The sequence below is a fragment of the Desmodus rotundus genome, chromosome X (genome assembly GCF_022682495.2).
Source record: "Desmodus rotundus isolate HL8 chromosome X, HLdesRot8A.1, whole genome shotgun sequence".
In the NCBI taxonomy this organism is placed as follows: domain Eukaryota; kingdom Metazoa; phylum Chordata; class Mammalia; order Chiroptera; family Phyllostomidae; genus Desmodus; species Desmodus rotundus.
The window spans coordinates 100451599-100477782 of NC_071400.1; the positions used below are offsets into that span (position 1 = coordinate 100451599).

At 55.5% G+C, this 26184-nt stretch overlaps 1 protein-coding gene across 1 annotated transcript; it reads left to right on the forward strand.

Annotated features, from left to right (window-relative positions):
• The first annotated feature begins 547 nt into the window (after positions 1-547).
• Positions 548-26184, forward strand: LOC112313229 (matrix-remodeling-associated protein 5). Its single transcript, XM_053917548.2, has 7 exons — positions 548-736; positions 2948-3163; positions 7636-7765; positions 8529-8919; positions 11301-16334; positions 19107-20007; positions 23620-26184. The coding sequence occupies exons 2-7, from the start codon at positions 2976-2978 to the stop codon at positions 25526-25528; spliced, it is 8553 nt and encodes a 2850-aa protein (XP_053773523.1). The 5' UTR covers positions 548-736; positions 2948-2975; the 3' UTR covers positions 25529-26184.

Genomic DNA, 26184 nt, shown 5'->3' on the forward strand with positions numbered 1-26184 from the left:
GGGGGTTGGGGGGGGGGGCGGCGGGAAGCAGGCAGCCAGGAGCCACGGGAAAGGCGGGAGGGCGTGGCGTGGGTCTCACGTTGCAGCCGGGCCTGCAGCCCGGGGGACGCTGGCTGGTGGGGCGCAGCCGGCTCCCGCCCGCACTGGGGTTCCGAGAAGCGGCCAGAGGCAGCTTCGTTCCTCCCGCAGGAGTGCAAACCCTGCTGCTTTTCTCTTCCACGAAAGGAAAGAGACCCTCTCCAGGGCTGCCGGGAAGAGCGCTCGGGGCACAGGCACTGCGGCGGCTCTCAGCGCTCCCTGCGTCCCCCCCCCTCCACCCGGGTCCCAGGAATTTCTCTCCGAGCAGGAATAGCCCTCCCCAAAGCCGCGCCTTGGGCGCCTGCCCTTCTTCCAGCGCGAGTGGGAGAGGCGTGCCCACCCGGGACCAGGAGCGATGAAGAGGCGAGAGGAGGGCTGAGCGCAGGGCGGCGCGGCCAGGGTCCCTTGGCTCGCGCCCGCGCCCGGCTCCCTGGGGTGGGGCAGGGTGGGGGTGGGCCGAGGCGTGGACTCAGAAGACTGTCGGCGAAGGGAATAAAAGGGCGTCGGCTCGCCGTGCCGCGTTGGGAATCGGTGTCACCTCGCCCCCAGCCCCGGGAAGGGCACGGCTTCGGCGGACTCCGGGCGTTGACTCCCGCGCTCCGGCCCCGTGCACACTCAGGGCGCACCGCTCTCGTGGGTCGCGGCCTCCGAAGGACAGGTGAGGTCCGAGAGCAACCTGGGCTCCCGGTGGCGGGACACTGTCACTTTCTGCAAGGGGTGCAGAGAATTCGGGGGTAGCCAAGGGAAAGACAGGGAGGAGAGGCCTGAAGGCCAAGAGGCATATTCCACTGTTCCTGCGCTATTTTAAGGGACTGGGAGCCAGTTGCCAGTCAGGGGTGAAGCCGATGGTGTCTGGCAGGAGGGCGGGCTGACTAGGTCTGATGAAATCCGACCCTTCTCAGTTCCTCCTCCCCGCTTCCTCTTGGAGACCCCTAACCTCTCCACCCCTGGTTTCCAGGAAACGACCCATGGGATCCCCCAGGGAAACCGATGGCACCCCTGCGTCGGTGGGGGAAGCTCAGCAAGCGGGGCCTCCTCCCCAACAACTCCGGCTCCAGGCGCTCAAAGTCTCCTCCTCCTCTCTTTCCCTGGATACGCGGAGACCCGCGGCCCGCCGGGGACTGAGCCACGCAGGGGCTGCAGAACTCATCAGCTGGGGGAGGCGGCTTTTGGTGTCCAGCTCCCAGGGGACCCAAGGGGAAACCCGAGCCACGTTCCCGGAAGCTCCTATTTCTCCGCGCCGCCGGCGGGGCGCGTCGAACTGGGCTCTGGAAGCGGGCCAAGGTGTCAGGGCTGCACTCCTGGCCGCTCCAGGCTCTGCGCCCCGGGCGTGTGCACAGCAGTTTTCCGAGGCTTTGTAGCCGGCACCCGGCGGCCTTCCAGGCTCCGGGCGGTTTCCCTCGCGGACAGGGGACTAGGGTCCCCTGCGGCGCGTGCCTTCGGTCCCACGGGAGGACCCGGGAGGAAGGCAGAGGGACGCCCAAGCCAGGTCCGCCTGCAGACACAGGGCGCGAGCCGGCATGCCCTTGGCACAAGCCCGGGGCCCAAGTCCAGCGCGCAGGCGGGGCCGGGGAGCCCTGGGCTCAGGCCAGCCAGGAAACTCCTCTTTGCAGAGCCGAGCGTTTGGTTCCAGAGCACAGAGGTGGAGCCTGGGCTTGCTCTCTGCAAAGCTGCCCGCAGCGTCGGCTCCTTAGCAGCGGCTGCGAGGCCGGCCGAGCAGGGGCTTAGGAGGCTGTGCGCGGAGGCCAGGCAAGGGGCGCAAACGCTAGGGATGTGGGCTGTTCTCTAACGTGCACGAGCGGGTGTTGAGTTTGTTGTCAGCCGCGTGCGCTGGCCCAGAGCAGGGGCGAACAGAGAGGAGAGGATTCCGTCTGCTGCCTTTTACGTTCCATGGGGATTACTGTTTTTATATAAACTCCGTTGGAGAGGTGACAGAAACGGGAGGTAACATGCCCAGGGCGGGAAAATAGAATCGCTGACGTTGTGAAGAAGGTAACCGGTGCCTTATAATGTGCAGTTGGAATTCCCTTCTCTCCTCTCCTCTGCTCCCCTTTCCTTCCTTCCTTCCTTCCTTCCTTCCTTCCTTCCTTCCTTCCTTCCTTCCTCCCTCCCTCCCTCCCTCCCTTCTCTCTCTCTCTCTCTCTCTCACTTTACTACTTTCTTCCTTCGTTACTTTTTTATTTTGACCTCACTCATCCTTTCCTGCCGTGGATGTTGCCCTAAATACACGTCATCAGCTATTCTTTCCCTCTTTACGTCACGGCACATTTTACACAGGTTTCCCCAAAGTTCCTCTTTCAAGGAAAAAAAAAAAAAAAAAGGATGCAGCCTCATGACAGCCCTGTAGCTTTTCCCAGAAAAATAAAAACTAAGGATGCTAGCCAACCCAGAAAGGACAGAAGGGATTTCGCTGTGATGGATGCCTCTTCGAGCGCTTTTAAGATAAAACTAAAACTGTAACGCATGTCGCTGGAGGAAAGAAATCCTCCTCGTAATGATGACCTTGTAGGTGAGTTTTATTTAAATGCGTAACAGTGTAGAATGACTCGGTGTGAACGCAAAAGGCGGACACATAACACCCTCTCTCCTCCTCTCTCTCTCTCTCCTTCTCTCTCTCTCTCTCCTATACCCTCACCCACACTGTAGTGACATTTCCAAATTGCACTACCAGAGTTAGAAATGAAGCTTATGTTCTACATCAAGGACGAACCTTAACGACCAAAAAAAAAAAAAATACGTTTCAGCTTTTTGAGTCAAATATTTGAAGCGTCGCGAACCATGAGGCCGGATTCTAACATTTGCTGAAGCCGAGGACAGGGCTCCCTGACCATCCGCGCATTTGGGTTTGTGGTTGCCCCTCCCCCCGCAGGTTTCCCGGGACCACGCACCCCGACAAGATGCCACCGTGGGCGCCCTGGCGAGCACTGTCCGTGGTGCTGATTGTGGCCTGGGCGCGCCCTCCAGCCGCGCGCGCCTGCCCGCGCCCTTGCGCCTGCTACGTCCCCAGCGAAGTGCACTGCACGTTCCGCTCCTTGGCGTCCGTGCCCGCCGGCATCTCTCCGCACGTGGAAAGAATCAATCTCGGGTTTGTAGCACGTTCTGCCTGAGCCCGCTCGCCTTCCGGCCCGCGGGTTTCTCTGGTGGTGCATGTATGTGTGTGCGCCTCTGCACGTGTATGTTCCTTCACGTGGAGCTCTTTCTAGACGCATTTTTTAACTACTAAAACTATTGCATTTGGGCAATTATCTCAATGTCTCCATCAGCTGCCGCCACGGTGATAAAGCTCACGAGCAAAGCACCGTGACAACTTCACCTGTAAAGACCATTTCCCTGACAACCATTTCCTGGCATGTTCTCCATACCAAGCTCACCACCCATGCGTAAAATATAAGAATATTATGTAAGTAGCCTTCAGAAACGATTAAGGAATGATAAAAAAAAACAATAACAGACGTAGATGAGGCAAGTGTGTGTTCCAGGAAATAAAAGAATTCTTTAAGATTTTGCCTATTTCAAATATTAACCTATTTGAAGAGATATTTTCATGATGCATTCCAGGTAGAATCTTTATAGTTTAAAATTTTATTTTATTCCCCCAATTTCAAGGTGTATTATATCCATAAGTGGTAGCTGCTATGAGTTACGGGTGCTTTGCGTACAATTTTCACTGTAAAGAACCATTTGGATTTACTACTTTTGATCATCTAGAAATCAAGAAAACTAAGTCACGGTTTGCTGAATATCCCCTGTGGAGACATTTTAATGAAATGAAGAAGTCAAACTTGAATCCATGAATACAGGGTTTACACCTTGATGTACAGAATTTTTAAAAAAATCTTCTTGCTTTCTTTTTACTTTAAAGATTAAAAAAAATATTTTTAGACAGGAAGGGAGAGAGAGAGAGGGAGAGAAATATCAGTGTGTAGTTGCCTTTTGCATGCCCCTCACTGGGGACCTGGCCCGCAACTCAGGCATGTGCCCTGACTGGGAATCAAACCAGCGACCCTTTATTTCATAGGCTGCCGCTCAATCCACTGAGCCACACCAGCCAGGGCCTTTCTTTCTTTCTTTCTTTCTTTTTTTTTTACTTCAAAGTCCAGAAGTAGAATAAAATAATGGGAAGTTAATACAATAAGACAGAAACTTCCTTAACCCAAGGCAACAAGCCACTAAGTCGTTATTCAATAAAATCTTGGGAAATCTGATTATTTGACTGTCTGAAAACCCAGCCACAAAGATAATAGCTCCTTGGGGGAAACAATAAGAAGTTTGCCAGAAGCAGGAATATTAATATCTAAACCAGTTTCCCTTATACAACCATACAGTTTTTTTGGGACCCAGTTTAGCATTTTAATCCTCGAGATGCTTTTCTGGGACATTAAAAAGAAAAGAAAAAAAAATAACTAAGGAATAGCTTCACTGCACATACGTGGAATATGTTATTTCCATCGGGCTTGCTTTGTAACATGAACCCACGTACCCCATTTTCGAGTTACATCTATAATCTCACAGCCCTTCCCCACACACAGATGTTCTTAGAATCCCCAGTCAGGATTTAGAAAGAGATTTGCTCTTTCCTGTTTGGATAGCCCTAAAGCTTCCCCCAGCCCCCCAGCCAAAATTTTTACTTTCCAAGCCTTTTTTGAGCAAACAAAATAAAAACACCCACTGAGAGTCTAATTCATACAGCTTTACATGTTTCCCCCTCGACTAAAACTGATTCTGACAACGTCTTTTTGAAATTTCCGAAATACGCAGAGCGCTCTCCTAGTTTTAATTTTTAATTTTTAATTTTGCTCTGTGATACTACCTGGTATCCCTGCAGCAGGTTCGCACATATTTCCGAGGCGAGAGAAAACGTTTCACTTAGTCAGTTCCGTAGCCAGGAGCTGCCGGTCAGCAGCCGAGAAAGACACTTGGTATGGCTGCTGGTTTGTAGATGGACGTGGTCACCATTCACGCCCACCTGCTGTGTGTCTGAGACACTTCTCCCCATCTGAAGCTCTCTGGTGACTGCTAAAAACAAGTACAAAAAGGAGGTACAGTAGAACAGGCTCCTGAGCTCACAGGTCATCTACTTTGGGGAGACTGAGCCCTTGGCTTGCACCTCCTCCGTCTGCACACCTTCCCCCTTCTGGCCTCTGTCCCCATCTTTACTCCTGGTGTCTTGCAGATGACCTGTATGCCCAGGGCTTTCCTCTGTGAGTCCGTTGGCCGTTGTCAGCTGAATGTGCTCATTTGGGTGTCTGTCCCGCTGTTGGGTACCACCCTCACCCTGGAGTGCTACGAACCTCTTCAACAGAACACCATGGCGAATGTCATTTTCAGCCGCCCACCGCCCACACACACCTGTCTGGCTCAGCCTGGTCTGTCTGTGTGCGTGCTCACAGCCGGGTGGAAGCGGTCCCTGCGGTGTGCTCCTGATTCGCAGGTCCCTCGCTTAGCCCTCCTCGTTGCTTCTTCCCTCCAGCACTTCTGGAAGGTCTCCACCCGCCTTTCTCTGCTGTGTCCCTCGTCATGGCCATCTCCTGCCTGCTTTCCTGGCTGTCTCTGGCCCCTTCCCCACACAAGGGCCAGCTACCTTGCCTTCACACATGACTCTGCTCACATCCCTCCCTTCCTTAAAACTCTCCAACGGCTTCTCGGGGGAATCAGCACAAAGGAAACTCTCTCTTTCTCGTGACCTTCCAGCTCCCTGCGCACCAGCTCCCTGCCAACCCCACCTCCTCACCTGATACCGCGGCCTTCCTTACTGTTTGAACGCAAGCATCAAACTCCAAAAACGGGAGAAAATTTTAGATGTTGTTCTGCATTTCCTTTCTGCGCTCCCCATCCAACACAGATGGCCTTGCACAATCCGAAAGAAGGATAACAAAAATCAGGCACTGTGTTAACCCACAAGACAACCTTATATTGTACCTCCAACATAATGAAAGTATAAATTTAAAAAATAATCTAAAACAGATTTAAAAGAGAATTTATAGCTGAAACGTGTTTACTAAGGCTCTTACAGTTAGGAACGATCCAGCTGTCGACTTTAAGATAGCGGTGAGTTTGGGCACGCAGGTGCTTACAAGAAGATTTGGCACGGGCAGCATTTCCTGCGTTCACCTACGAGCTCTTCGTGTGACTTCTGTACACACTCCTTCCCTTGTATTGAGGGGACAAGAGGACGTAATAAAGTTGGGCTAGATATGCTCTGTTTCAGGAGAAACACTCACACAGCGTAACTGACCTCCCACAGCGTGAGGTACATAGTCCTCCATTCGTTTTAATGTGTTTAGTCCTCACCCGAGGGCACGTTTATTGATGTGAGACAGAGAGGGACACGTTGATGTGAGGGAAACGTGAATCGGTAGCCTGCGTTATGTGCTCTCAGAATGGAACCTGCAAGCTAGCCATCTTCCCTGGCCGGGAATCGAACCCGTGACCCTGCGGTGCACACAGGGTGATGTTGCAACCAGCCGAGCCACCCGGCCAGGGCCCTGTTCATTTCATAATGGGCTCTTCAGGGATTAACCTTGGGGATTCCTTGTGTCATTGCAACGTAACGATGAGGATTTCCCAGTCCAGGAACCATCTTTACTCTTTTTGAGCCAAAACCAAAACCCAAAACACACTAGAGTATGTACCAATAACATAGATAACCTACCAGAAGTGGCAGCTTGTTCTTGTGAAATTAGGGTGTCCGTGTTTGGCTCTGAGTGTTATAATTTGGTCCTTTACTTTGCTGGTTTTTTAAAAATATGTTTTGTTGTTGACCCCACTGTGGATGTTCCCCATCGTTCCCCCTTTGCTCCCTCCCCCTGGCCCCCGCCCCCATCCCCCGTCCGTGTGTCTGCACCACACTGCTATCTATGTCCACGGGTCAGCTCCTCCTGTCCCCTTCGTTCGTCCATCCTCCTCCCCTCCCCTGTGACAGCTGTCCATCTGTCCGTCTGTCTGTGCCTCTGCTTCCATTTTGGTTGTCAGCTTATTGTGTTTAGTAGCTTCCACATCTGAGTGAGCTCATGTGGTACGTGTCTCTCTCTGACTGGGTTACTTCACTTGTAATGCACTCCAGGTCCATCCTTGCTGTCGCAAAGGGTAAGACTTCCCTTTTCTTTCTTTCTTTCTTTTTCTTTTCTTTTCTTTTTGGTCCTTTAGCTCAGAGTGCTTTCTTACTACATGCACAGCTACTTCCGGTACTGCTCCTTCTCTCCATTCCTCGGGCCCATGTGTCTTTCATCGTTGTGGTGTTTCCAACGAGGGGCCGTTTGAACTGCCTTCTTCTAAAAGTCTAAATCCTGAGTATCTCCCCAGACAGCCTCTGACCACATTCACACATTCTGACACCATTCCCAGCAGACCGGCCTGAACCGACTGACGGCGAGGGCACAGCAGTGCTGGGCACCCAACAAAGGGACAAGGACACACAACATGCTTGGGCTTTGGGAACAGCGTCCGTAAGACCTCAGAACCCATGGTTTTTGCTGAGTTGTTTCTTGCAAGGTGGGGCGATCGTGTCCGTGTGGGATGGGTGAGTCTCGAGTCTCATCGCCCTTGTGTTTCGTTTAGGTTCAATAGTATACAGGCTTTGTCAGAAGCCTCCTTCGCGGGACTCACCAAGCTGGAGCTACTGATGCTTCATGGAAACAACATCCCCACTATTCCCGATGGCGTGCTGAGAGACCTCGGCTCCCTCCAGGTACAGCCGGGTGTTCTGTAACCTCTCTAAATGAAGCTTGTGGGACCGGCCACGACTAGGAACACACTACAATGCTCCCTAGTAATTTATTACACAGTGCCTTTGACCTAAAAAGAAGCATGCTGACTTGATTTCTTTAGTGTAATTAGTGTTCAGATTTTCTGTTTCTCCTTTGACTCAGCTTTAGAAGGGGGTATGGCCATTGCAGCATTATTTACAACAGCCAAGATTTGGAAGCAACTCAGGAGTCGAGTTGGGAGAGGAGGGAAGGAAGAAGATGCGGTGTATGCACACGATGGAATGTTAGTCAGCCACGAGAAAGTAGGAAGTCTTACCACTGGGGACAACGCGGGCGGACCCGCAGGGTATTACGCTCAGTAAAACAAGTCAGACAAAGACAAATGTCGTAGGATTGCATGTGCATGCGGAACAAAATAAACAAACAAGATAGAAGTAGAAGCATGCAACAGACGGACGTTTGCCAGAGGGGATGGGGGTTGCGGGGCTGGTGAAAAAGGTGAGGCGATTAAAAAGTACAGGGTAGCAGGTACGGAAGAGTCCCAGGATGTAAAGTCCAGCAGCACAGGGACAGTCAGTTATATCGTAATAACTACGGATGGAGCCAGGTGGGTACCAGACTTGAACAACCCACAAGCTTCACGCTGTCCCCTCCCTGCCCTGTGCTCTGTGTTCTGTTTCCTCGCTGTGGCTTTCGCAATGGTGCACGGGACCTGGCACCACTGTCTCGCCCCTGTCTCGGCAGGTATTCAAGTTCAGCTACAACAAGCTGCGTGTGATCACCGCGCGGACCCTGCAGGGGCTCCGCAGCTTGGTGCGGCTGCACGTGGACCACAACGAGCTCGAGTTCCTCCACCCACAAGCCTTCCAGGGCTTGATGTCCCTGCGGCTGCTGCACCTGGAGGGCAACCTGCTGCAGCGGCTGCACCCCGGGACCTTCTCCACCTTCTCCTTCCTGGGCTACTTCCTCCTCTCCAGCATCCGGCACCTGTACCTGGCGGAGAACAGGATCCGCAGCCTCCCCGACGGGATGCTGCAGAGCATGCCGCTGCTGGAGAACCTCTACCTGCAGGGGAACCCCTGGGCCTGCGACTGCACCATGCGGTGGTTTGTGCAGTGGGAGGCCAAGTCCAAAGGTGAGGGGGAAAGGCGGTCCGTGCCTCTGCTCACCTGTCCCCAGAAGCGGCTTCCTCCTGCCTGCGGGTGCCGCTGTAGCTCGCATGGGGTGAAATCACAGCAGCGGCTGAGGGAGGCAGGAAACGTACGTGAGAATGAGTGTCAGGAGACATCTCCTCCATCATTCCAGTGCATTATTATGGTTTAGAAAATAGCTCACTTATTTATCTATTTATTTTGTAATCGTCACTCAGGGATATGTTTATGGATCTTAGAGAGAGAGGAAGGGAGAGGCACAGAGACAGAGAGAAATGTCGATGTGAGAGAGAAACATTGATCGATTGCCTCCCATACGCACCCCGATGGGGGACTGAACCCACAACCTGGGCGTGTGCCCCGACTGGGACTTGAACCCACAACCTTATTATGCATCATGAGACGACGCTCCAACCCACCAAGCTACCAGGCCACGGCTACAGTCGTGACCATTTAGTCAGTTGCATACAGTTGACGATGCAGCTCATAGCGTGAGCAAGGGGAGAGGGTGTCTCACCTGCACTGCAGCTGGGTGTGGGCTGTTTGTGTATCATGTCCTGTGAGGAAGAACGCAACGGGGGCTTGGAGAAGGGCAGGGTGGGGTGCCTGTGGGCTCATTCACTTATGGATGGGCGGGGGGGGAGAGGTGTTCTGTACTGATCCAGAGAACAAACAGCTTCAGAACCCAAGTCAAGTGCTAAGAATGTAGATTTTGATTCCACATAAGGAAGGTTTTTTTCCTTTTCCTTTCTTTACATCCTTCCCCATAACCCCCCGCCCCCAACCCCCCGCCCTTGGATTCCATTCTCAGGGGCCATTAGCTTCCCGGTGCCCTGAGTCTCTTTGCTTGTCTCCGTCATCACAGCCACCAGCCAGAGCGTCTGTTTCTGTGTCTGGGAGGACAGTGGAGTGTCCCGGCTGGGTCCTCCCTTCTTCTCCAGTCCACCGTTCTACCATTATTACAACAAGTTGTTGCACCAAGAACCAGCTCACACTTAAATGCTCTACTGCTTTCTCATGGTTTTTAGGATAAAACCCATGCTCCTGGCCGGTAGTTCCTACACAGAGGTCGGTCCACCTACCGCTCACCCTACTGTGGCATGCTGGTCTCACTGTGCACCTTAGTTACCCTACGCCAGTCACTCCAAACTGGCATCCAACGCAACACCATTTCGCTTGCTCAACCTTCTGCCAAGCTACGTGTCTGGGAGACCTGCAAGGGGCCAGCTTCTTCCCCCGCAGTCACATGTTTGACAAAAGCTCGCGTCTGGGAGAGGCCTCACCGTCTGCAGTTCCCACCTCGCCTCTCAGCCCGGGCCCATCCAGGGACTTCCAGCACAGCCAGCTGATGTTGCCACTTCTTGTGGCTGCTTCCGGTGGCAGGTGGCCTTCTTCCGTGCCTTGCGGGAGGAGCCGGGTGCTCCTATGTGTGGGCCCACCTTGCACTTGGAGCTAATGCTCCTTCATCAGACAATCAGAGGGGAAAGACAGAGGCACCTCTGCTTCTTAGCCCTTTTAATGACAAAATACACATGGTACCTCCATGCCTACGTCCTTGGTGGGAGCTAGTCCCCCAGTGTGGGGTGCAAAGCAGGGGACTGGAACTCCACTTGGTTCATCAATACTGGCCCGTGGAAGGAGGCACAGGGCCACCTCGACATGCCTTCACATGTGCCTGTGCAGGGACGCGTGTCTGTGTCTGCGTGTGTTCATGTGTGCCCCTGTGTGGATGGACGGTGGTGTGTGCTGGGAAAGGTTTCGGAAATAATCGTATTTGCATTTTGAGGTGCTCACTCTGAAAGTCACATAGAAAACTGGGGTCAGGGAGGGAGAAGTAAATACCGCAGGACCACCGAGAAGGTTTACGTCATCTCATACCTGGCCAGGTGGCTTGGTTAGTTGCAGCATCATTTCATGTACCAGAAGGTTGCGGGTTCGATCCCCATTAACGTACGTATAGGAGGCAACCCATCGATATTTCTCTCTCATTGATGTCTCTCTCTCTCTCTCTCCTTCTCTCTCTCTCTCCCTCTCTGTCTCCGTCTGTCTCTCTTTCTCCTTTTCTCTCTAAAAGACACAAATAAATGTCTCTGGGTAAGGATAAGAAGAAACATTAAAATTAAAAAATACACTAAAAACAGTACTCATTATTCATCGCCCATAGTCCTCAAACCCTGTGCAGTTAGCACACCCTACTCACCCAAGTTAGGATGAGAAGAGAAGACCCCGAGGCAAGGGGACTGAGGTGCTACATCAGTATGGAAAGGCATGCAGGTGACAGCCTTGTGCCAATGAAGCTCCTTTATCCCACGGCTGTCGTCGGCTTCACTAACGTGTCACATGTCTGGTTGCTTCTCTGTCACAGGGATTCTGAAGTGCAAGAAAGACAAAGCCTACGAAGGCGGCCAGCTCTGTGCCACGTGTTTCAGCCCCAAGAAGCTGCACAAACAAGAGCTTCAGAAGCTGAGGGACATGGCCTGTGTAAAGCCTTCCATCGAGTCCCCACTGAGACACAACGCCAGCAGCAGCAGCAGCGGCAGCAGCGAGGACGAGCAAGAGCAGGACACCGAGGATGACAGCCAGCTGTCCCTGGAGAGCCTGCAGTTCCCGCCGTGGAACATCTCCTTGAACATGACCGACGAGCACGGGAACACCGTGAGCTTGGCCTGCGACATCAGGAAGCCGACGGACGCGTACAAGCTGCAGCTGAACCAAACGGACTCTCAGGAGATAGATATCAACGCAACCGTCGCCCTGGACTTTGAGTGCCCGATGACTCGGGACAAGTACGAGAAGCTGTGGAAACTGATCGCCTACTACAGTGAGGTGCCCGTGACATTGCACCAAGAAGTCACGGTCACCGAGGGCCCCGGGGACACCGTGCACTACCGGCAGGATGCCAACGAGGATGCCCTATACTATACGGGCGTCAGGGCCCACATTCTTGCAGAACCTGAGTGGGTCACACAGCCTTCCATACAGCTGCAACTCAACCGACGTCAGAGTACAGCCAAGAAGGTGCTGCTGTCCTACTACGCGCACTTCTCTTTAACCCTGTCCGGCAAAGACGCGGGGCAGGCTCGGGCCAGGAGCTGGGTCATGATCGAGCCCGCCGCAGCTGGGCAAGGAGCTCAGACTGTCTTGGAAGGGACGTCCTGTCAGCTGAGCTGCAACGTGAAGGCTTCAGAGAGTCCGTCCATTTTCTGGGTGCTCCCAGATGGCTCTGTTCTCAAAGGTCCGATGGAGGACCCGGACGGCAAGTTCTCCATCCTCACCAGCGGGTGGCTGAGGATCAAGTCGACGGAGCGGTCAGACTCCGGTTTGTACCAATGCATTGCTCAGGTGAGGGACGAGATGGACCGCATAGTCTATCGGCTTCTCGTGGAGCCTCCTGCCGCTCAGCCCTCGGGTGGACCCACGGTGACAATTGAAAAGAACCCAGGGGAGTCCCTGCTGCTGCCGTGTAACACACAGGCGGTGCCTGAAGCCCAGGTAAGCTGGATTCTCCCAAACAAAAGGATGGTGCATCACCTGGCCAACACATCGCAAGTCTACCTGTTGCCCAACGGAACGCTGTCCATCCCCAAGGTGCAAGTCAGTGACGGCGGGCTCTACCGATGTGTGGCTGTCAACCGACAAGGGGCTGACCGTTTCACAGTGGGGGTCACCGTGGCCAAGAAAGGATCTGGCAAGTCGTCCAAAAGAGGCAGACGCCCAGGTGGGAAGACTCTTCCGAGGCTCAGAGGAGACGTTGTGGAGGATGAAGGAGGCTCCGGCGCGGGCGACGACAATGAGAGCCCTCCGAGGAGACTTCTGCATCCAAAGGACCAAGAGACCTTCCTCAAAACCAAGGAGGACGCGGGAAAATCCAAGAAGGGGCGGAGAAAGCCGAAACCCTGGAAGAACTCGGAAAAAGAACCGGAGAGCAACATCGCAGAAGGTCGCAGGGTGTTTGAGTCCAGACGACGGATCAACATGGCCGGCAAGCAGATTAACCCCGAGCACTGGGCAGATATTCTCGCCAGGGTGCGTGGGAAGAACCTCCCTAAGGGAACCGCAGGGCCCGAGGCCGTGAAAAGCGCAACTCCTCCATCACTGCTTCTAGAAGTCACCGCCGCCTTGCCTGTGGCTTCTCCTCCCTCCATCGCCCCGGGGCAGACCGCGGCCAGTGCCGAAGAATCCTCGGCGGATGCATCTTTATTTGGGGAGGAAGAGCAGGTTTCCGGTACCATTTCCTCGAGCAGCTCGAGTCTAGAACGAGGCCAGACGGGCGTGTCCCTAGCCGACCCCAAAGCAACAAGCCCAGACCTGGAAGAATTCACCGTCGAGGAGTTTTCAGAGAAGCCTGGGGGTCTGATTCTGAGTGAAGTTGCCTCAACGTGGGCTGCAGCCACTACACTGGTTTCCTCTGTGCCTTCCAAGCCTTCTCCTGTTCCACAGACCTGGGATGCGACCTCCGAAGAGCCTGCTGCTGAAAATACCCCTGCAGAGGACCGGTCTGCAGGCGGCATTGCACCCATGCCAGCGCCTCCGTCCCATGAAGACCAGTCTTCTTTGGATGCCACCTCGCTGGCTGAGTCAGAGCTCGAGACATCCGTGGCTGAGTCAGAGCTCGAGACATCCATGGCTGAATCAGAGCTCGAGACATCCGTTTCCCCAGCACTGGAGATTAATTCACAACCAGATGCAGATAAGGTGGACATGCAGGATTCCAGATACTTCACTCCAACCTCTACGTCCCCACTGGCTGAGTCCCGGACACCTGAGCCTGCTGGAGATTTCATTTCAGGGGAGCCGGATGTCCCAGCGCGAGGTCATCGGCAACAAGAAACGGGCAGCCCCCTGCTTGCGAAAGCTGGGGTAAGCACCCAAGGCAAGCCCCTGAGGAAAAAGGGCGCCGCGAAGAATTCTCTGATGCTCCAGGAGGGGGATATGGTGGAGAGACACCCCCCACGCTCCAGGGGGCCCGACGGGAGGAGTCAGCGCAAGCAGTCCAGCTCTCTGCTTGACTCCACACCGGGCGGCAAGCACGGCGTGGCTGCCTTTGAGGGCCCCAGGGAAGCCACGCTCGGTTCTCTGTTTGACAAGGACACCACCACCGTCGCTACGACCATGTCAACCCAGAAGGCCACTATGCCACCAGCACCCACCACCCACTCTCCTCGGAAAAGACCCAACGGGAGGAGGAGGTTACGGCCTCACAAACTCCGACATCGGCACAAACAGACCCCACCCACGACTTCCGCCGCAACGGAGACTTTCTCTACTCCACCAACCCAAGCGCCTGATGTGAAGACCCCCAAACACGTGGACGCTCTGCTGGTTCCCACATCTTGGGTGCAGACCACGGTTGGGACCCCCAAACATGTGGAAGTGGGGACACGGGCAGAGCAGGTAACCAAGGGAAGCCCGCGAAGGAAGCACGGGAAGAGGCCCAACAAGCATCGGTATAGCACATCCACAGTGAGCTCCACCGTGTTCGCGTCCAAGCCCAGTCCTTCCTCAGAAAATGAGCGTGCCAGCATCACGACCCCCGGTGCAGAAACATCGCCTGTGTCTGCAACCGTCTCTCTGAGAGCCGGGGGGCCCCGGGAGACAACTAGAGTGGCAGATTATGGGAAAACCACCCTCAAAACGCCTGCCCCTCGTCACGCATTCCAAGACACCGTTCCAGCCACACGTCAGCCTGCATCCGATGACAAAGAGAAGGAGAATTATAGCGTCACAAACGTCGATGACGGTAAAAGGGACGGCTTAGTCCCTGGGGAGTCAGGCATGAATGCCGTATCCCCTTCAGGCTCCGAGGTCTTCACCACGGGGGCACTTAAGGAAGAACCCCATCTGTCTGGCTTTGCGGGACCTGGAGGCTGGGATCCGCCCAGCCCAGCGCAGCCTGGGACGCCACACACAGACACACCTTCCACCACATCTTCGGAAAACCTGATGGACTCGTCCCCCTTTTTGGAAGAGTCAGAGGGCACGGAGCTTCCCTCTGCAGTGTCCTCTTCTGCGGCAGTCTCGACAGTATTTCAACAGGAGGAAGCCGTTCCTTCAACCTCTCTCGCGAGCACCGAGGCACACTCATCTTCACGTCAGGCACAAGCCACCCTGAGTGGTCAGGAATTTTATGAAACCACCGCAGCTCTTCCTCCTGCTGGGACTGGACCCGAAAATCCCCTCCGCCCTCCTGCCCCAGTGGAAGAACCAGCGTCCCCACCGCCACCCACAACTCTCGCGGCTGTAGTACAAACCAGCACGGAACCTGCACCTCTCACGCCAACAGCATCTCCAATGTCAACGGATTCCAAGGAAAATGTCTCCTTCAATTATGTGGGGATCCCACAGTCCAAAGCAACCCCAGGGAAAACGGAGGGGACAGAGCCTACATGGACAACAAATGAATTACCCACCCCCACTCCCAGGGAGGAAGGCGTTAAGTTAACTCCAAAGCAGGGGTTAGGAAAGGGAGCATCGGACGAGAGGTCCAAAAACATCCTTCCACGTGGCCCGGATCCTCACCACCAGGATGGGAGAGCCCACGTTTTCCGCCAACCGACCCCAGTCCCCCCAAGAGAGACCATGAGGCCACCTCATATGACCACACAGAGTCCCTTCCGACACGTGGTCACTTTGCAGCCCCCTCGTTATCTCACCAATAAACCGGGAATAACGGCATATCCTTTGAGGGTTTTGCCAGCGAATAAGCACTCTATGCCCCCCAAATTATCGAGTCCCGCCACTCCTGGCGGCCCGTGGCACAGTTCCAAGCCTCACAACCTGCCTGACCGAGGAGCTGAGCGACTCAGCGGCAACTCCAGAGTATTTGGAAGTAACAAGCTGCCCGATCTAAGAGACCCTGTGGGCAAGCTTCCGAATGCAAGGGTGCCTCATTACCCCGGTGGGAGGTTCCCTTTCTTCTTCAATAGGACTTTCTCTTTCCCACAGCTGGGAGTTACTGTCAGGCCCCCAACGGCAACCTCACCTCCCGCAGGGATGGCAGAGAGAAAAGTCAACCCGAGTCCCTCCAACGGGGTCCTTTCCCACAGCGTCAGCCACATGGACTTGGGTCCCCCGGCCCCTCCGCTGTTCCCCCGCCCCCGCACGGTGTCCCCACCCTCCACAAATATGCAGAACCTGCCCGTGGTCCACCCCACCCGGAGCTCCATGCCCTTCGTGACATCCGCGGGCCCTCCTTCCAGAAGCTTCCATCAGAGCAGCTCAAAGTTCTTCTCTGCCGCAGGACCGCCTGCCTCCAAATTCTGGACACTTGGGGAAAAGCCCCAGATTGTCACCAAAGCCCCTGAGACTGTGTCTGTCACGGCAGAGACCGATGTCGTGCTACCGTGTGAGGCAACAGGGAAACCCAAGCCTTTTGTCACCTGGACCAAGGTGTCTACAGGTAGGACGTTTACGCGCCTGCATCTGAACTGGGACTTGCCGTCGGACGGGGTACTTCTCTCTGTGGCCTCAGGCACAAGCAGAGGCGGTGGGGGGTGTGGGGGGAGACCGACTGATAGGGAAAGAGGGGGCATCACAGACCCCAGCTTCAAGCATGTTGCTTTGTGGAGACAGGAAGTAAGGAACTAGGACACATGTGACAGGTTCTTTGGAGGGGAAATCATGTACGTTTAGGGATCGTTCACAAAGGAACCTCTTAGCTTTCCCCCCAACCGAAGTCTTCTACCTGCCCTGTAAGGTGCAGTGTAGGTTTGGCAGGGGGGCAGGTAGAGTCCCCTGGGCCTTTCGGTGGCTTGTAAAGGTAAATGCACACTGTTCTGAGGTCACGAGACGTTGCTTTGACTTGACTCTAGATACACAGTTGCATTTGTTGGCTACAGCTGCCGTAACAGACACTATACACGAGGCAGCTTTCACTGCGGATGTTTCTTCCTCCCCGTCCTGCAGGCCGGAGGCTGAGACCCAGGGCTGGGCAGGGCTGCCTCCCCCTGAGGCCTGTCTCCTGGGCGTGGGGACGGCCGTCTCCCCGCTGTGTCCTCACACGGGCATCCCTCTGGGTGTGTCTGCATCCCCATCTCCTCTTCTTATGAGGACCTCAGTCCTACAGGATCAGGGCCCCCAACTCACCGCACTTTTCCTTCGCCAGCTCTCTCGAAATGCATCCCCAAACACAGCCCCATTCTGAGGTTCCGGGGGTTAGGGCTTCAGCGTAAGACTTCCGGAGGCATGCAAGTCGGCAGAATCCCGCTTTGCACAAAGAGCTTTTCTCCACAGAAATGACACCTGCTTTCTCTAAACGTAGAGATGATTGCTAGCTGATGCAAGAAAGTGATGTCGGAGAAGCTACAGCTTCCGTGGAAGCTGCGCCTTTTCCCCGTTTTCTTTCCTTCTGTCTGGACGTGGCTGTGACCCTCAGGTCTGCATTCTCATCAGAGCTGTGGTTTTTCCCTCGTCTTTTGGATTGTACCCCGGCGATTTATGCTAAGAGCCCCCAGGAGCGCCCTGCGTGTGCCTCCTTGTCTGCCGTGTGTGGCAGGCACGCCACACGTCAGGAGCTCAGAGTGTGAGGGAGACCAACCTGTTCAATCTTCCCCGCATTTGCTTTGCGTGTTTCCGCGTGATCCCTAAGCCAGTTTGCTGGAGGTGGCTCACGGCAACACCACGGGGTTGTCATTCTGCAAGGACTGAGCCTACGAGGGGAGACACCTTCTTCCCAGGCAGCTTGCGTTGGTCCATCGGGATGCACCCCGTTGCGTTTCTGAGCATCCCTGGGTTCGCAGACATTCACACGCATTCTCCCCATTTCCAGGAACCCCCTTCTGCTGGCCGGCTGCGTCTTGGTGAGCGAGCCCCAATTTGTAAGGAGACCTTCGTCATTGTGTGCCTGAGCGAATCCGTTCGAACTCACTGGGTGTTCACATGTATAGTCACAGCTCCTCTATTTCATTGAGCTTTTACTGCCGGAGCAACCAAATGAGCTCCTTTGTGGACACCAGCTTATACTAGCCCAGCCTGGCCAGCATCTTCCCTCCTGCCCCAGACTACATGCAATAGCCAAGTGTTCTTGTAGTTTCGAATCATGAAATTCAGCAGTGGGGGGTTGGATCCCGTGGTGGGGGCAGGTGGGCAGCAGGTAGCTTTCTATGCCCATGGCCACCTGTCATTGACAACGACTCAGGCACGAAGCAGGTTGACGTCTCCGCTGCATCACCTGGACGGCCAAGCCACACCTGGCCTGCGGAGGTCTGGGCCAACGTGTCTGCCCAGCGGCCCGGCTCTGCAGCGAGCCGCAGTGGGGTTGGCAGCTGCGGTAGGAGTGTCACAGCATTTGTGTGAGTCCCCTGGGGGAGCCATCCTGGGGGACACTGCAGGCACCTCAGGGGAAGTGTTACCTTGGCAAAGGACACGACCCAAACTCAGGGACGGGACTGGGGAGCACTTCCAGGATTCCAAGTCCCTCTCGAAAAGTAGGACTGTCGTCTTAGAATTAATAAAGCAACAGGCTGAGAAGAAAGTCACCATGAAAAACAAAACAAAACAAAACAAATAGCCCGTAGTATAAGCCAAGATCCAGGAACACAGCAAAGATGGCTTAAAAATGATGGTTTTCCAGGTTTTGAACATGGGATGGATAATTGCTCAGGTGTGGTGAGGCCAACAGACGAGCCACAGCTGCTACTGAGAACATAGCCGGTTCCTCGTTGTTCCCGAGAAGGGGACAGCCCCGCACACGCAGGGTGACGTGCGGCGGCAGCAGGCCGGGTCAGGGAGCAGAGAGACAGACGGGAGAACACACACAACAGACCATACTGCGGTTTCCCCAGGAAGGAACGCAGAAAGCAGACTGAGCGGGCTCGGCTTAGCTGGCTCAATGATGCTGGTGGGAGTGAGGCACCCGGGAGTGTCCCTAGTTTATAAACCACGGGGACTGGAGAGAGGGGGGACAACGAGGAGCACAGGCCCCGTCCACTGTCGGGACAGGCCACCTGAAACCATCCCCTCATGCTCAGCGCCCCCAGACGGAGCCAGAAGGGCCGGCTGACGCTGGCTGAGTAGAGGTGGTGGCAAGTCTGGGCGTTCCCACAGCCCACCTGGGAACCTCAGGTGAGGCAGGTCTTTGCGTTCCTCGTCTCTGGTTCATGGCGCTTGTTTGCTCTTGATTGCAAAGGCGTGTATCTGGGGAAGCTGATTGTCCCTGTGTTTGACCCCCCAGGAGCCGTCATGACCCCCAACACCAGAGTCCAGCGCTTCGAGGTGCTGAAGAACGGCACCTTCGTCATCCGCAAGGCGCAGCCGCAGGACCGGGGCCAGTACCTGTGCACGGCCAAAAACCTGCACGGGGCCGACCGGACGGCGGTGCTGCTGGCCGTCACCACACAGCAGCCCCAGATCCTGGCCTCCCACTACCAGGACGTCACCGTCTACCTGGGGGACACCATCGCCATGGAGTGTCTGGCCAAGGGGACCCCGGCTCCCCAAATCTCCTGGATCTTCCCCGACAGGAGGGTGTGGCAGAACGTGTCGCCGGTGGAAGGCAGGGTCACCCTGCACGAGAACCGCACCCTGTCCATCAAGGAGGCATCCTTCGCAGACAGGGGCGTGTACAAGTGCGTGGCCAGCAACGCGGCGGGCGCCGACAGCCTGGCCATCCGCCTGCACGTGGCGGCGCTGCCCCCGGTCATCCACCAGGAGAAGCTGGAGAACATCTCCCTGCCCCCGGGGCTCAGCATCCACGTCCACTGCACCGCCAAGGCAGCGCCCCTGCCCAGCGTGCGCTGGGTGCTCTGGGACGGCACCCAGATCCGCCCTTCGCAGTTCCTCCACGGGAACCTGTTCGTCTTCCCCAACGGGACGCTGTACATCCGCAACCTGGCGCCCAAGGACAGCGGGCGCTACGAGTGTGTGGCGGCCAACCTGGTGGGCACGGCGCGCAGGACCGTGCAGCTGACGGTTCGGCGCGCGGCGGCCAACGCGCGCATCACGGGCACCTCCCCGCAGAGGACCAACGTGCACTACGGCGGGACCCTGCGGCTGGACTGCAGCGCCTCGGGGGACCCCTGGCCCCGCATCCTCTGGAGGCTGCCGTCCAAGCGGATGATCGACGCGCTGTTCAGGTACGCGCGCACCTCACTCGCGCTCGGCCACTGGGCTCCTGCGCGCGCCTCCCCTTCCCGCTCCAGGGAGTGTCCGTGTCCAGGATGGAGACTGTGCAGGTCTTGCTCTGAGTGTGCGCTGGCCTGGGAGCGAGTGTTTTCACACCACGAAATCTGGTCCTCAGAGCCCAGCACCCCTGTTTTGCCACCCACACCCCCAAATGAACCAAAGACTTTCTTCTTTTTTTACTTATTTATATTTTTAGAGAAAGGGGAAGGGAAGGAGAAAGAGAGGGACAGAAACATCAGTGTGTGGTTGCCTCTCGTGCGCCCCCTACTGGGGACCTGGCCTGCAACCCAGGCATGTGCCCTGACTGGGAATTGAACCAACAACCCTGTGGTTTGCAGGCCTGTGCTCAATCCACTGAGCCACACCCTCTAGGGCTGAATAGTTTGTTTTAAAGATTTTAGTTTTAACTGTGTCTTCTATGATAACATTACATAAAAGCCATCTGCTTTAATATGTCATTTGTGCAAAATACATAGAAGCTTCACATGTGTTTAAACGGCTTTAAGGAAAGGATGTAAAACAAACTATTGAACGCACGACGTTTTTGCAGCCCCTGTTGCTTTATTTTTTTAATTTTTGATTTCTAAATTTACAGCTGACGTACAATATTGTATCAGGCTGAGGTGCACAGCACAGCATTTAGACATTTATATGAGCTACAAAGTGACCCCTCTGAGCACTTTCCATCCTCCGACGATTCTGTGACCGACAGCCTGGGCGTCTCTGTCCCTTCACCTGAAGGCATTAGCACAGCAGCAGGGTGGCACGTGGGGGATTCAGGAATAAGATTTGTGCGGGAAGGAAACCGGCTTCTATGCCGCTGTCTTCAATTCCCAGACGTGTGGACCTAGAGCAGAGGGGACGATTTTGTCCCCCTGGGGACATTTGGCAGGGCCTGTGGGGGTTTTTGGCTGATGCGCCTCAGGGAAGGGAGGTGGCTCCTGGCACCTGGGGGGTGGAGACCAGGGAGGCTGCCGAGCACCTTCAAGCTCCCAGAGCGCCCCCTGTCTGGGAGTCTCGGTGCTGAAGTTCATGGTCTCTCTGTTGGCATAAGACTCCCTGTGCCTCTCATCCATCTACCTGGTCCCCCGTCTATGTCACCTGTATGTCTCTAGTCTGTCATGTGACTTTATCATCTATCATGTGTCCATCTGCCCATTATCTATCATCCATCTGTCTAGCTACCTATCAATCTATCTATCATGTATTTATCTATGGCCGTGGTTTGCAACTACTTGGTTGTACCCCCAGGGGGCGCCCATCGATGCAGTCATTCTTGGCACCCCTGGGGGTGGGAGTTGCTCCTACCTCCCGGGGTGGAAACCGGAGATGCTGACAACGCCCCGCAGTGCACAGGACAGCCCGCCGCACAGGTTCCTTTAGCCCTGATGCGAGCGTGCATGCCTCTGTGAGAGCATTTCGAGGTCCAGAGGGAAGAAACTACAGTGCCCAGTGAATGCAGGGCGCGTCTGTGGCTTCCGGTGCGTCTTCGGCATCCCCAGCGCACGTCAGCAGGCCTTCCTCCCCAGGGCCGGGGAGAGGCCAGCGAGCATGGGCTCAGCACAGCAGGGTCTCCCCAGCTCTTTCCGATGCCCAGAAGGGGCGAAGGTGCTTTCTCCTTCCCTCCGTGAACGTTGGAAGGCTGGGTGGTGCTTTGTGCACCTGGCTCAGTCAATTCAGAACGCGACGTAGCCAATTTTGCCTGGAACGTCTTCCAGCGAGGGTCTGCACTCCCACGGAGAGCCGTGTTTCGGGTTGCCTTTGGCCCCGCTGAGGCAGTATTAAGTGTCAAAGAATATCGTCCCGCACAACTTCAAACAGTTCTAGTGGCATCTCGCCATAAACCACAAACCATCCAGTGTGTCGCTCCATCAGTACTAAATTCTGCCCACGGATCGTCCTCGTTAAGTGTAATTAAACAGCCCCTGTGCCTCTTATAAATGCCTGCCCTCCCAGCCCTGCGTCCACACTGGAACGATTGAAAGATAAGGAAGCTGGAAAACTCAGTGATGTGCGGGCCTGCTGCTTAGTGTCTCAGCTCATGCCGATAAGAGTCGGGGGGAGGAGCCGCTGTTCCAGAAGCTCGCAAATGTTCACAGGCATGTGCTACTCTACAGATTTGGGGGTTCAAACGCCAAGACCTGTTAAATGATCCTCATCTCCTCCTCATCCCAGCAAGTGAGGTTGACGTGGCTCTCATCGAAAGGCAACCAAATGCGTCCTTTAATGATTGTTAGCGGTCGCTTTCATAGACGACAATAACCTGGAGGTGGGGCTGACTGCAGTCCCAGGCAGGCTTCTCTCTTTCCAGGTATCTGCAAGGCAGTTTGAGGGGTAGATTTGTGCTTTCCTGAGAAAGTATTTAGGGATTAAATGGAAGCCTTCCCCCCACCCCTAGTACTCCCGCTGCTGTTACGATGTGCCTGTGACTGAGATTTTCAACCGGGACGGTTATAAAGTAAGAGCCTCCCAGATCTGCTCCTGCTGTTATTTGACAACATTAGCTCTCACTTGCTCGAGGAACCAACAATATTCATAAACATGTCTCGGGCCCAGGGAAGATCTTTTGAACATGTTCCGTGTTGTCCCGTTGAAACAAAAGCCTTTTCTACATATTTGCTCACAGGTGTGTGAGCTTGGGTTCAACGTAAACATTTTTTAAACGGATCTTGAGGGAGAGAGAGGAAGGGAGACAGACAGAAAAGTCGTTTTGCTGTTCCACTTACTGGTGCCTTCACTGGTTGAGGCCTATATGTGCTGTGACTGGGGATCGACCCCACAACCTTGGTGTATTGGGAGGAGGCTCTAACCAACGCAGCTACCCGGCCAGCACTGAGTTCAACATTCGCCATTGCATGATGACCTAGCGGGATCCAATATCAATTTTAAAAATCCTTGAGACTAAAAACAGGCTCTACAGCGCTTTTTCCACCAAGAACTTCATCTCTCTCTTTTTAAAAAGATTTTATTTATTTATGTTTAGAGAGAGGGGGAGGGAGGGAGAAAGAGAAGGAGAAAAACAGCAATGTGTGGTTGCCTCTCCCACGCCCCCCACTGGGGACCTGGCCCACATCCCAGGCATGTGCCCTGACTGGGAATCGAACCGGCGACCTGTGGCTCACAGGCCAGCGCTCAATCCACTGAGCCACACCAGCCAGGGCAGAACTTCATCTCTTTATGAGATTAACTCACATTCATTCTACCTGACTGGATCGTTAACATAAAGTGTGCGCTGGCCGCTAGGCAAATGCTCGACAGACACATTGCCACCCTAACAGGGCTGCTGTCTTTGACTGCATTTCACATTCTCTAATCAGCAGCCAGGCCACCAAAAGGTCAGACTCAAGGGGGACGTCTTGTTGGCTGTAAATACATAATTTCTGTATTTGGACGCAGTGCCGTCCAGGCTGCAAAGATGAGCTGACTTCCTTCAGGAGTGGTCAGTCGTGTGAGCTTATAGTTAGTTCTCAGACCCATGTGGTTCTGCTGCATTCCAAGGACCCCCAGCCCAGGTGTAGCATCTGGGATTCTGACGTCTTCTCTCTTGTCTTTCTCTCCGGCAGCTTTGACCCCAGAGTCACGGTGTTCGACAACGGGACGCTGGTGGTGAAGTCCGTCACCGACAAGGACGCGGGGGACTACCTGTGCGTTGCCCGGAATAAGGTCGGGGATGACTTCGGGGTGCTCAAGGTCAACGTGGTCATGAAGCCGGCCAAGATCGAGCACAAGGAGGAGAACGACCACAGGGTCTTCTACGGCGGGGACCTGAAAGTGGACTGCGTGGCCTCGGGCCTTCCCAACCCCGAGATCTCCTGGAGCCTCCCGGACGGCAGCCTGGTCAGCTCCTTCATGCAGTCCGATGACAGCGGCGGGCGCACCAAGCGCTACGTGGTCTTCAACAACGGCACCCTCTACTTCAACGAGGTGGGCATGCGCGAAGAAGGGGACTACACCTGCTTCGCCGAAAACCAGGTTGGCAAAGATGAGATGACGGTGCGCGTCAAGGTGGTGACCGAGCCGGCCGCCATCCGGAACAAGACGTACTCGGTGGTCCACGTCCCCTATGGGGACGTGGTCACCGTGGCCTGCGAGGCGAAAGGGGAGCCCACGCCCAGGGTGATGTGGCTTTCTCCCACGAACAGGCTGATCCCCACCTCCTCCGACAAGTACCAGATCTATCAGGATGGGACCCTCCTCATCCAGAAAGCCCAGCGCGCGGACAGCGGCAACTACACCTGCGTGGTCAGGAACAGCGCTGGCGAGGACCGGAAAATCGTCTGGATCCGCGTGGACGTGCAGTCGCCCAAGATCAACGGGAACCCCAACGCCATCACCACCGTGCGGGAGATAGCCGCCGGAGGGAGCCGGAAACTCATCCACTGCCAGGCAGAAGGCGTCCCCACCCCGAAAGTCTTATGGGCTTTCCCGGAAGGCGTGGTTCTGCCAGCGCCCTACTACGGGAACCGGGTCACTATCCACCGGAACGGCACGCTGGACATCAAGAGTCTCCGGAAGAGCGACTCGGTGCAGCTCACCTGCATCGGGCGCAACGAAGGCGGGGAAGCGCGGCTGATCGTCCAGCTCACCGTCTTGGAGCCCATGGAGAAGCCCCTCTTCCACGACCCGGTCAACGAGAAGATCACCGCCACGGCCGGCCACACCATCAGCCTCAACTGCTCAGCCGCGGGGACCCCAACACCCACTCTCACGTGGGTGCTTCCCAACGGGACCGAGCTGCAGAGCGGCCGGCAGCTGGCCCGCTTCTACCACAAGAGTGACGGCATGCTCCACGTGAGCGGCCTGTCCTCGGGGGACGCTGGGGCGTACCGCTGCGTGGCCCGGAACGCCGCCGGCCACACGGAGAGGCTGGTCTCGCTGAAGGTGGGGCTGAAGCCCGAGCCGAACAAGCAGTACCACAACCTGGTCAGCATCATCAACGGAGAGACCCTGCATCTGCAATGCTTGTCCCCCGGCGGCAGGCCGGCTCGATTCTCCTGGACGCTCCCCAACGGCGTGGCTCTGCAGGGACCCCAAACCCGGGGGCGCTTCTCCCTGTGGGAGAACGGCACGCTGACCGTGCGCGAGGCGTCCGTGTTTGACAGGGGCACCTACGCGTGCAAGGCGGAGAGCGAGCGCGGCCCGTCCGTCACAAGCTTCCCCGTCATCGTCATCGCCTACCCTCCCAGGATCACCAGCGAGCCCACGCCGGTCATCTACACCCGGCCCGGCAGCACCGTGAAGATGAACTGCATGGCCATGGGGATCCCCAAGGCCGAGATCACGTGGGAGCTCCCCGACAAGTCCCGCCTGACCGCCGGGACGCAGGCCCGTGCGCAGGGCCACAGGTTCCTGCACCCGCAGGGCTCGCTCACCATCCAGCAGGCCACCCAGAGAGACGCCGGCTTCTACAAGTGCACTGCCAAGAACATCCTGGGCACGGACACCAAAACAACGTACGTCCACGTGTACTAAAGCCCCACCCCCGAGGGTGGCCCCCAGGCTTTGCTCAGCCGCTGGGAACAAAGCCCCGTTTGTAAGGAAAGCCCGGGGGTGGTCAGCAAGAGCAAGGAAAGGATTCCTCCCGGGGCACAGGGCTCCCCCTGCGCGTCCCCTCCCTGCCCGCACCGTTGGAGTTTGAGTTCATGTTGACTTTGACCTGGGCTGTTTGGCAAAAGGAAGCCGCTCAGACAGGAAAGGGGGAAAGGAGGAACTCCGCTCTCCAGGGGCTGCCCTTCCTGTTCACGGACGCCCCGGGCTGTGTCACCGGATCTGGGCGAAAACCGCGGTTCCTGCGTTGCACACGGCCCACCACCGTGTTCACTAGGCTCCCTCTCTGCGGCGTTTCTGAGAAGCATTCTCTGAAAAGGAAGCATCCACACTGACCGTGCCTTATTATCTCACCTAGTTAACCCGCTTAGTTCTAGGACAGAACATTCTAGAATCACTGCCCATCTTTCAGTCACCCCTCTGTCACTGCCAACCTCCAGTTTGACCAATTAGGGCTTAGAACCAGAGTGATCCAATTTTTTTTTTTTTTTAATGTACAAGTTTTCCACAACACAGCTACCCTTTTATATAAAAGAACTCTTGCTCCCTGGAACTCCTTTTTTATATAAATATATATATAT

Bases quoted from the DNA above. Each gene is read 5' to 3' on its own strand.
- LOC112313229 (XM_053917548.2), top strand. From the start codon at position 2,976: ATGCCACCGTGGGCGCCCTGGCGAGCACTGTCCGTGGTGCTGATTGTG. The intron at 3,164-7,635 runs GTTTGTAGCACG...TGTTTCGTTTAG, and splicing joins GTGGAAAGAATCAATCTCGG to GTTCAATAGTATACAGGCTT. The intron at 7,766-8,528 runs GTACAGCCGGGT...CTGTCTCGGCAG, and splicing joins GAGACCTCGGCTCCCTCCAG to GTATTCAAGTTCAGCTACAA.